Below are 12,225 nucleotides of genomic sequence, written 5' to 3'. Positions count from 1 at the left end.
AGCCTGGATATTCAAGAAGACGATTTGCGAAAAAAATAAAATATAAAAAAATGGATGAATAGTGGTTTGCCATTCAAAAATGGAAACGTCCAAAGTTGGACTTAAATGTCCTTTTAAAAATGGCCCTCCACTTATATCATCTATAACTTATTTACTGACTCATTTTTCAAAAAACTATTTTTTTTAGGTCTTTAAAGGTCTAGTCCCACCTTACTGATACATTTATTAAAAATAGGACACTTTTAGTTCACAAAAGTAGAATTTATTTTAATACATTCTATTAGAACTATGTTCATTTTTCCAGTTATTTTGTAGAAAAATAGATGTTCCAGCCACCATATACTGAACTATCAACTTAAAAGACAAACTGATAAGTTTTCTGGAAAGATGAATAAATCTTATGATCAACCTATTTTTTTTTTTTTTTAAAGTTCTTTAAAACAAAGAAATATCTTCTTTTTTTCCTCCCAAAGCACAGTATTTCGACAGCAGTAGCAGCCAACACAGGGTTACAGTAACTTAACTTTACCCCTTATATATATATATATAAAGCTTTGTATAAATCAGTGATTTTACTACAAAAACACTGTCCTTGAAAGAAAAGATTGGCAGTCAGATGCAATGCAGAACATGGAATGATTAGGTCACCAACATATGGCACTTACAAAGGAGTAGCTTATTTTTATACACCTCTATCATGTGGCCAACTGGCTTTCCCTCTCACATACCTGCCCACACAAAGAAAACCTTTTCCTTCTAAGTGTGAATTTTATAGAACAATTTCAAAAATGTTGTGTTTCCAAAACAAGTGCTTTTGTAAAGCATGAACTGTGCAGGGCAACTCAAATAATTCAGATATATTAAATATCATAAAAGTTGGAAGAATTTTCATTTTCAGTAGCTCTCTGGTTTAAGTCGACCTCCATCTCCTTCACTTACAAAGCGCTTTCTCCCCCTGTCGCAAAACAAATTAATAAAAAAAAAGATCAGATTACCTAAAACTTCATAAGCAGGATTATACATAGTAATGAGTGGCACAAATCACACTTGTAAGTATAACACAGTAAGCCTAGGAAAAGTTGCTCATTCTTAACCAGTATTACAAAAAATAAAAGCTAAAATAAAAGACTACGCTTCTAGAAGCTCTATTTGTGTTTTGGATGTCTCAAAACCAGCAATTAGACATTCATATTGTGTAGACATCCAATTACCAATTTTGTTTAACAGTGCAGTATGTCTATATTTATTTATTTATTTGATTTTCTAGCCTGTCCTCCCAAAAGAGCCCAGAATGGATTAAAAGTTTACATACATAATAAAGGTTAGTGATAAGGTTACAAGATGACATACATAATAGTAGTTAGTGACAAGGTAGGCACATTCTTCATACAATAGTGGGACATACCTATACTCAGAAGAGGCTAGATGCTAGGTTAGCAGGAAGCCTGTCCAGTTAGTGACCAGATGGGCTCATTCCATATATAGTAGTGAAAGATCGAATATCTGCTTTGGGAACTATGGCCCAGATTCACTAAAGATAGTGATTCAATCGCTGTTGGCCGATTCTTGGCTGATTTTAGGTTCAAACAATTTTTATTGATGCAAACAACAGTAAATTCAACACCAGGGCACCCCAAGGGTGCACAATACAAACAATGATGCATCATATATAATAAGATAAGAAGCATGTGCAGAAGAAGAATAGCAACCAAACTCCCCCCTCCCTAATTACTTAGGGTAAGCGAGACCAGTGGGGGCGGAAAGGCAATCCGATGCCCTGGACTCTGACGAGCCCCGAAGCTGCCACACCACCTCCTCCCCCTCACCGAACCCCACAGATCGGATCCATAATGAAGTGTCCTGGCTGATTTTATGTGAAAATGTTTTTATTGAAATTCAATATTACAAGCAAACAAAACAGCACAACAAATGCATACATTGCATTTACTTCCAAACCCCTCCCCCCAACCAACCCCTCCCTCCCCCACAATACAAATAGTCCATCATGTAGAGTGCAAGACTAATCAAGAGTTCAAAAGATGGCTACGAGCAGCAGGAGTTAAAGTTAGCCAAAAAGGTTCCCAAATATGACAAAACAAGCGTCCCGGTGGTGCCTCCAACAAAACCAAGGAAAGACGCTCCATTGAAGCTTGCTGTATCATAAGAGAACGCCAGTCGGATAGAGTTGGGGGATCAGGGACAATCCAGCAATGCAATATTGTCTTTTTCCCCCAATAAGACAGCACGTTCCAGAAACCCCCTGGGGGACACACGAGGTATGCACGCCAAAGAAAAAAGTAACTCGGGACTGTTAACGTATCCTTGATGCCACATATGATTAATGTGGTGGCACAACTGATTCCAAAAATCCTGTACCAAAGGACAGTCCCAAAACTGGTGACCTAGAGTTGCCTGAGGTTGAGAACATTTAAGGCAAGCGTCAGTCTGGAGAGGTTTAGCTCGGTGGAAATAAACAGGTGATCGATGCAGTCGAAGGAGAAACTTATAATTCATTTCAATTAAGGTAGCCTGAGTGGTAATACCTGCGGTGTGCTTAAGGCCTTTCTGAATAGTTTCTCCAGTAACCACACAGGATAAATCTACAGACCATTTAGTTGCATAAAAGTCATATGGTATATGTCCCAGGCTATCTCGTAGAAATCTATGATGAAACTTCAGGGGAATCTGAGTTTGAGCAGAGAGGCACAACGCTTCAGAAATAGTTTCCTGGCTATGATTGGTAAGCCCGGCCCACGGAATGGACCGCACATAAGATGCCATCTGAGAGTAAGCCAACCAATCGGAAGGAAGCCAGTGATAATAATAATAATAATTTTATTCTTATATACCGCCAAAGCCATAGAAGTTCGAGGCGGTTTACAGCAAGAAGCGCTGGACAATCAGCAAAGAGGTTACAGTCAAAGTCAGCAAAGAGGTTACAGTCAAAGTCAGCGAAGAGGTTACAATCAAAGTCAGCAATACAATCTTACATAATGAAGGAATATGTGAGTTATACAATCTTACATAGAGAAGGAATATGAAAGCTGTGTAGTTCGTTGGGGATACTGGTTGAGTAAGCCGAGCAGAGAAGATTCTTAGTTAACAAATCGATTGAACAAGCTCGTTTTTACCTGTTTTCTAAAATTGAAGTAGGATGATGAGAGCGCGAAAACGTTACTAAGCCAATCGTTCCATTTGCCTGCCTGGAAGGCAAGAGTTCTGTCCAAGAATCTTTTGTAGTGGCAGGCTTTTATTGTCGGATAGGAGAACAGATGTATTCTTCGTGTGGGTCTAAGATAACTGGCCAGATTGAAGTGGGAAACGAGGTAAGTGGGGGCTAGGCCAAATATTGATTTGTAGCACAGACAGGAGAACTTAAACAGGATTCGCGCCTCTAGGGGCAGCCAATGGAGTTTCTGATAGTAGGGGCTTATGTGTTCCCATTTCTTCAGCCTAAAGATCAGCCGAACTGCCGCGTTTTGAATGACTCTGAGTCTTAGGATGGTTTTTTTGTAGGATGCTAAGTAAATAATGTTGCAATAATCGAGCAGGCTCAGGATGGAAGATTGAACTAGTAAGCGGAAGGATGGTCTTCCAGTTTGCAAATCGTCTTCCACTGATTCACAACCACTTTTGAAGCTTAAATACCATTCAAAACACCTTCCACAACTCATGACATGTTCCCCATAAGCCACTTTCAACACTGTGAACCTGCTGGGACAGACAGGGAAAAATGCTTGAGTACCTGAATAAATTCATGTAAACCATTCTGAGCTCCCCTGGGAGAACGGTATAGAAAATTAAAATAAATATATAAATAAATAAATTGGTATAACCAGCAAGTTTTGGACTAGTCTGGAGAATACTATGGAAATAAACCAACTTTTGGATGTGCTTGGTAATTCATTTTTTTTTCCCAATTCTTTATTCATTTTTTTAAAAACTTACAATAAGTGTAACATCATTTATAGCATATTAAAGTCTAATACAACACTTAATAATCTGCAAAAATTCCATATCAGAAATGTATCCCTCCTCCCCCCTAATCAATTAAATTCAATAAAACCTATCAGCATATTACTAGAAATTGGAAAGATTATACCAGACTTAATTACACCTTCTGGTGGAACTCATTATGCCATATATACAAAATGGAAAGGACAATTGCCATGCAAAAAGGAAATTATAACAATTTCAAAAAAATTTGGGACCATATTACCGGCCGTATCGAGATGGAAGAAGAGATTCTCTTTCTCAAAGGACCCTCAGCCACAAGAGGGCATCCGCTCAAACTCAGGGGCGGGAAATTTCATGGCGACACCAGGAAATATTTCTTCACCGAGAGAGTGGTTGATCCTTGGAACAAGCTCCCGGTGCAGGTGATCGAGGCAAACAGCGTGCAAGAATTTAAGAGCAAATGGGATGCCCATGTGGGATCCCTTAGAGGGTTAAGCCAAGGGAACCTGTCACCAGGAGTGGGATCCCTAGGATAGTAGACTTGGGGGTGGGTCAGTAGAGTGGGCAGACCTGATGGGCTATTGTAAATGAGTAGGCACCTTTATACACTAAAGTGTATTTAGAATGGGGAAGGGGGGATATATTGATTCATTATTGTTTTATTATTATTTTGAACACATTAACATGTATGATACGTTTGATTTGCATTATTTGTAGAGAGGGTGGGTGTGGGAGGGATTTAAAATATGTATTGAAATAATAATATGAAATAATTTTCAAGTGATGTGTAGAAATTAAATGATCTAATCTAATCTAATCTAATCTTTAGGTTTGTATACCGCATCATCTTCACGTTCGTAGAGCTCGACGCGGTTTACAGTAGGAGAAATAGGAAGGAACTACAGCAGAGGGTTAGAGGTAGAAGTGGGAAGAAATTTACAGGACTTGGGATGCCAAGATATAAGAGTTTCCTTGATTCCTAAGTTGATGTAATATTGTTCACTTGGTGTAAGATGAAAAAATGAATAAAGAATTGGGAAAAAAAAATACCTATCATGAACCTCATTCCCATATACTTTATTTACTATTCAAATAAAAAAAAACCTTCCCCCCTCCCCCTACCTGAATGTGCAATTTTTAAGGGGAAATATAATATTCAATCATTACAATATTTTGTTAATGGCTCCCAAATCTCCTGAAATTTTCTAAAATTCCCTTGCTGTGTGGCTATTGTCCTTTCCATTTTGTAAATGTGACATGAGTTCCACCAGAAAATGTAGTTAAGTCTCTTCCAATTTTTCCAATTACTCATAATCTGCTGAATGGCAACCCTTGTCATAATAAGCAAAAGCTTATTATTTTTTGATGATAATTGACTCTTAGCTCGCATTAACATGCCAAACAACACAGTATCATACGATAATGTCACTGGGTTTTCCAATATACAATTTATTTGACCCCATATTGATTTCCAAAAAATAAGAATTAATGGACAAAAGAATAACAAATGATCTAATGTCCCAGCTTCGAGATGACAGTGTCAGCATCTATTAGATTTATTTTTTATTTTTTATCCTTTATTTATATTTTGAACATATTATCAAGAATAAACTCCTTGTACAGAATATGATTAAGTCAACATAATATAAACAATTAAAGTAACATCTATATGACAAAATTGCTATTTACTTAATCAAAATTAAAGTCCCAAATTAAGATCCAAGATGTTCCTGAGTGAGAAACTATTAAAAGGAAAAAGAATAAATTCAAATTACAAATTAGGCGGTCAGATGAGAGTGGATCAAGAGTAAATTATACATTAAGATTTTCTTAATCCCCTTCCAGGCCCCTCCTGGAGAGAAATCCTGTCAGCTGAGAGGGTTCAAAGAAAATATAATTGCAAGATTTATACTTTACAATGCATTTGCAAGGATATCGTAAAAGAAATGATGCCCCCATTGCAGCGACCCCAAGCTTAAGAAGCAAAAATTCCTTCCTTCGTTTCTGAGATTCCCTTGTCACATCCGGAAATATTTGAACTTTATGTCCAAGAAATTCTTTATGTCTATTCTTAAAATAAAGCTGTAATATCCAATTTTTATCTGGTGATAAAACCACCATAGCCAATAGGATAGCTGGAATAGCTACCTCCTTCATTGAAGATTCCAATAATAATGTTATGTCCATTTGTTCACCCTGACCTTGTTGTTCTAGTGGATGTTGTTCTTCCAAATTTTTTGATGGCAAATAATATATTTTGGAAAAAGGAGGAAAAGCATCATTAGGAACATTAAGAACCTCACAAAAGTACTTTTTCAAAACTTCTTTTGCTGATAAAGAAGGAATCTTTGGGAAGTTCAAAAATCTAAGGTTATTCAACCGCATATTATTTTCCATCATTTCCACCTTTCTCCTGAGGTTAAGATTGTCCTTAATCAGTGTCGTTTGAATTTGAGTTACTTCACTTATCTTTTTATCTATTTTTTCCACATTATTTTTCATCGATACATTTTCCTGTTTAAGTCCATTTATTTCATTTCTTTGTTGTAAATATTTCTCTTCTAGTTCTTTAATTTGTGGTGACAATGTTTGTCCCAGAGTTATTACCAAATCCCAAATAGAGTCTAGAGTAGCATTCATGGGTTTAGGAACAGAGAATATACTTGCTTGCATTGTCCCAGCTTCCACAGCAATGGCAGTCTTCTCCCTCTGGGAACCTTGCTCCATTTCAGGTCCCCTCGTTGGTCTCACCGCAGTCTCGTCTTCCTCCAGTGCTTCACTCACTTCAGCCTCCCGGGAAACAAAGTCTGCCTCCTCGGGTTGACTACTCTCCCGTGGAGAGCTAGCACGCTGCGGCTGAGGGGGCGGGGTTCTAGCATCGGGACTCAGAGTCGACTCTAGCCCAGGGAAACTTGCCGCGACCTCACTCCTTCCCGGCGATTCCAGCGGGCGACTCCCCGATGCAGCTGCTGCCTCTTGATTCAGGCGCTGCAAAAAATCCTCCATAGACATCTGAAGGGGAGTCTCCAGGCGCCTTGAGGCTCCAGAAGCGCCTTTCCCTCTCCTTTTCGGCATTGCTGGGGCACAAGGTAAATGTTATTTCGTAGGATCTCTGGCGGCGTCTCACTCACTCTCATCAGCACGTGGCCATCTTGGATCCGGCATCTATTAGATTTAGAACTATCTAATTTCTGAAAATGTTCTATGTAAAAGAAAAAAACCAAGTTCTCCAAGACCAAATTTGTGGCCATTGAGACGCAGTAATTTGATGCTTAATTTCTTTTTTTTTTTACCTGTTTAAAACTCTTTATTCCTTTTTACATATTACAACAAGTGTATCAGATGAAATCATTCGAATTTGTATATATACACTTGATTACCTTTCATGTAACACTTTAAATATAACATTTCAGTCAATACCTATGTTCTATAATATTTTGAATATTATATATAACATCTTTAATACTTAATCTCAATGCTCCAAATGTCCCTAAGACCATTCTTTGGTTTTTTATTCATAAATCCAGATATCAATTTATACCACTGAGCAGCCTGGTGTCCCAGAAAGTCTACCTGAAAACACAAGAACGGCAAACTATACTGATCACTAAGACTTTTCCATTCAGGGAACCCTACTTGAATGGCCTGCTTCAATTGCAACCACTTATAATTTTGTGATTTATTAAGACCATATTTGTGTTGCAATTGTAAAAAGTCAAGCAGCTTACCATTAGAAATAACATCATCTAAAGCAGTGTTTTTTAACCTTTTTACACCCGTGGACCGGCAGAAATAAAATAATTATTTTGTGGACCGGCAAACTACTAGGACTAAAATTTAAAAACCCCGTTTTGTATTGTTATAATGTTTATCACTTGTTTGTCAGTTTTAAAATGAATAAAGAATTATTTAAAAAAAAAACACCACCAAAAAATAATCCCCGTTTCTGCCTCATCTCCGCGAGCTTGGTCACCTCAGTAACTATAGAAAAATAGACAAATATAGTGCAAAATATAGACAGCTGATATAAATTCTCAAAACTGACACATTTTGATCACTAAATTGAAAATAAAATCATTTTTCCTACCTTTGCTATCTGGTGATTTCATGAGTCTCTGGTTGCGTTTCCTTCTGTCTGTGTATCCTTTCTTTCATTTCTTTCTTTCTGCACTCAGGCCCAACAATTGTCCCTTTCTATTTCCTCCCTCTTTCCTTCCTATGTCCTTAGTGCCCCCGGTGCCTCGTTCCCATGTCCTTAGTGCCCCTTCCTGTCTTTAGTGCCCCCAGTGCCTCCTTCCAATGTCCTTAATGCCCCTTCCTGTCTTTAATGCCCCCAGTGCCTCCTTCCCATGTCCTTAGTGCCCCCAATGCATCCTTCCCATGTCTTTAGTGCCCCCAGTGCCTCCTTCCAATGTCCTTAATGCCCCTTCCTGTCTTTAATGCCCCCAGTGCCTCCTTCCCATGTCCTTAGTGCCCCCAATGCATCCTTCCCATGTCTTTAGTGCCCCCAGTGCCTCCTTCCTATGTCCCTCTCACTGCCTTCCAGACTTTGTCCCACCCCCACCCCCGAAACGAGCCTGCCTGCCTGTCTACCTCCCTGGCCAAAGCCAGCCTACTTGCCTGCCTATCTCCTTCCCTCCCTGCTGCGCAAAAAAAAAAAAAAAAAAGCCTCCCTCCTTCCTTTCCCTGGTCCGCTGCTATCTTACCGCCCTGTTGCTGCTACTGCTAAAGCCAACACGAAGTCTTCTTTCCGACGTCAATTCTGACGTCGGAGAGGATGTTCTGGGCCAGCCAGGCAGTGATTGGCTGGCCCAGAACGTCCTCTCCGACATCAGAATTGACGTCGGAAAGAAGACTTCCTGTCGGCTTTAGCAGCAGCAGCAGGGCGGTAAGATAGCAGTGGACGGGGTGAAAGGAAGGAGGGAGGCTTTTATTTTTTTGCGCGGCAGGTAGGGACAGGAAATGATCACCTGTCCCATTGTCCCCTAGCACAGCTTCAGGACGCTGTCCCTGAAAACGGGACATTTCAGCATCCCGAAGCTGTGTGTGGGGACAACAGGACAGGAGGTCTAAAAATGGGACCTATGGTCACCTTAATCTTGCCGGCCCTGCACAGATCAGCAGAAATTTCTTGCGGACTGACACCGGTCCGCAGACCGGCAGTTGAAGAACAGTGATCTAAAGTGCATATACCTGCCTTCATCCAGTATTTCCAGATGACCTTATATCCGGCAATTCGAATCTTGGAGTTTAGCCTTAAGGTCTGATATGTTGATTTAAGTATCGAAATTGGTGTTAAGTTATTAACATAACGTAATTCATGCGATATCATTAAATTAAAAAAAAAAAAAAAAAGTACCTTGCAGGACAAAGGTCTCTCAGTTGTTTGGAAATAATCCCAGCTTGAAAACACTCATCAACAAACCGCTCAAGTACTGAATATGCATGTGGCACATCTAGATTTATGTCGGGGATTTCACAATAAATTCGATCATAACCCTGGAATGACAGAAATGCTTTGATAGATTTTCAATCTTTAAAAAAAAAAAAAAAAAAGCTTCTCCAAAGGTTTATTATGTAAAGTTATATTGCTATAAACGAAGAAAAAAAATATCTGAAATTTTACAAGCAAACTTACCAGCTATATAGTAAGAAACATTGCACAGCATCATATAGCCAAGGTACAAACCCCTTAATTCTATAACCTTACTACCTAAATGTAAACACCATTTGCGCCCTAAGATTATAGAAAACTAGCACTTAAGTGCATGAATGTCACATTCTTGTAAGTGCTATGGGCACACACAGCAGTATTGCAGTACAGTAGTCCCCCAAAATTCACATGGGCTCTGTTCCAGGAACCGCAAATACGTTTTTTTGCCTGCCAAAAGGCAGGAGAGGGCAACTGGGACGCCGGTGGGTGTAGAAAATCACTCACAGTATGCTCTGACACTAGATAGCATATCTAAGCAGCTCCTGATTGGTGTAACCATAACTTTAGCTCTCCACGGGAAAGTAGTCAACCCGAGGAGGCAGACTTTGTTTCCCGGGAGGCTGAAGTGAGTGAAGCACTGGAGGAAGACGAGACTGCGGTGAGACCAACGAGGGGACCTGAAATGGAGCAAGGTTCCCAGAGGGAGAAGACTGCCATTGCTGTGGAAGCTGGGACAATGCAAGCAAGTATATTCTCTGTTCCTAAACCCATGAATGTTACTCTAGCCTCTATTTGGGATTTGGTAATAACTCTGGGACAAACATTGTCACCACAAATTAAAGAACTAGAAGAGAAATATTTACAACAAAGAAATGAAATAAATGGACTTAAACAGGTCAGAAAATACCATGAATTACTGAGTCCGCGATTCACCAACCGCAAATTTGCGGCGATTTACTGTATTCTATAATTTAAGCATGCAAGTTGCAAACCCTCCAATTCAATCTGGCGCTCAAACAAGGCCACCTGCAATTTACATACCCAGGTGCCATCAGTTAGGCACTAACATTTATACCCGCCTTTTACATAGTGTAAATGTTGGTGCCTATATGTGGGCATAAGGAAGATGGTAAAGTAGGATTAACTGGAACCATCCACAAATACAAATTATTCCACTTTAGAGTGTCAAATATAGGAAAGGAGAGTAAACGGTCTCAGAAACATTAAACATATAAATGTGTGGTATCAAGACTAAATGGGTTAGAGTCTTAATCATTGACTCTTATCTCCACCTCCACCATCTTACTGATTTGTTATATAATCAACTTTTTATAAGACAGTAAGTTTTTTCACTTATCTTTAGTGTGCAGAGTCACTAGCCTGCCCCTCCAATTCTATCTGAAGCTCAAACAAGGCCAACTGCAATTTGCATATCCAGGTGCTATCACTTAGGCACTAACATTTATACTTGCCTTTTACATGGTGTAAAATGTTGCTGCCTATATGTGGGCACCAAATCCAACAGATACTATTCTATAATGGAATCTTGGTGCCTAGATATTATTATAAAATATGTACTATATTAACTTACAGATTTTGAGTGCCTAATTTTTAGCATCCTTTATAGAATTACCCTCATAGTGCATAAGTGTAAGAGGGTGTTTAAAGAGGGAAGGTATGGGCACAACAATAGTATATCAAACAATTACACACGTGGAGGGGCATAATCAAAAGAAACGTCTAAGTCCGTTTTGGCCTAACTCACAGGATGTCCAAAATCGGACACAGGAAAAAGTTCATTTTCAAAAAATACGTCCAGCATATTTTTTTTTTTTTCCGAAAATCATCCAACTGTATGTCCAGCTGTCTGATCATCCAGACTGCTAAATCGTTCATCTTTATACCCCATTTTCATCCAAAAATTCATCCAAGGCAAAAACACCTAGAAAAAGACCTTTTGGACGTGGGAGGGGCCAGAAAAGTAAGGGACTGGATACCCAGACATGGCAACAGAGTAGTAGGGCACCTCACAGGGCACTGCTGTGAACTTCACAAAAAGAGTGCCACATAAACATCTCACAACAGCTCCCTTATAGGTCATAGTGAGCCCCCCAAAACACCCCCAGAATCTACTAGACCCACCTATCTACCACCCCAATAGCCCTTAAGGCTGCAGGAGCCACTTATATGACAGTTCAAAAGGTTTGGGGTTTTTTTTGGGGGGGTGCACATGTTTCTCCATGAATGCAGTGATTAGAGTGGCTTATGGGCCTGGGACCTCCATGGTTCACTGACCCAACCCTAAGACCACTTAAGCCACCTCTGTGCAGCTCTACTACGCTTTCCTATGCCAGGCTGCCAGGTGCTGATGTTTTGGAGGCAGATATGTAAAGTTGTTATTACATTTTTTTTTATGGGGGGGGGGGTCAGTGATCACTGGGGCTGTGTGTGGAGGTCTGTACTTTGTGCCTGCGGTGCTTATCTGGTCACTCTGGATACCTTTTGTGGACTTAGACCTGGTTTTAGATGGCCTAAGTCAAAACGTCCAAGTTCCGTCTAGGAAGTGTTGTAAAACCTTTGGTTATACATGCAGTACGACTTAAGTCTAGGATGGCCCACGGCCCGCCCAAAATCCCGACCTCACCACTCCTCCTAAAACGCCCCTTTTAGCTCTGGTCGTTCAGCAGCACTGTTAAAGCCTAAGTCGTTTTTAAATACACCTAAAACCCTGTTCGATTATTGGCACGTGGACGTTTTTTGTTACTGATCGTCCAAGTGCCGATTTAGGCCGGTTTTTAGATGTTTTTCTGTTTCGATTATGAGCCCCTTAGAAT

At 39.8% G+C, this 12,225-nt stretch overlaps 1 protein-coding gene across 5 annotated transcripts in view; it reads right to left on the bottom strand.

Annotated features, from left to right (window-relative positions):
- Window positions 1–348: 348 nt before the first annotated feature.
- Window positions 349–12,225, bottom strand: part of PDCD4 (programmed cell death 4) — a 134,817-nt gene continuing 122,940 nt past the window's right edge. For all 5 annotated transcript variants that reach the window (XM_033941747.1, XM_033941743.1, XM_033941741.1 and 2 more), the window contains 2 exons: window positions 9,317–9,456; window positions 349–955 (listed from right to left, as the gene is read on the bottom strand). In XM_033941747.1, the coding sequence (XP_033797638.1) occupies window positions 895–955; window positions 9,317–9,456 (201 nt within the window). In that variant the 3' untranslated portion in view covers window positions 349–894. The remainder of the gene's footprint in view (window positions 956–9,316; window positions 9,457–12,225) is intronic.

The sequence above is a fragment of the Geotrypetes seraphini genome, chromosome 4 (assembly GCF_902459505.1).
Source record: "Geotrypetes seraphini chromosome 4, aGeoSer1.1, whole genome shotgun sequence".
Classification (NCBI taxonomy): domain Eukaryota; kingdom Metazoa; phylum Chordata; class Amphibia; order Gymnophiona; family Dermophiidae; genus Geotrypetes; species Geotrypetes seraphini.
The sequence above is the reverse complement of the archived record's forward strand: the minus strand, read 5'-3'. Positions and strand labels throughout refer to the sequence as shown.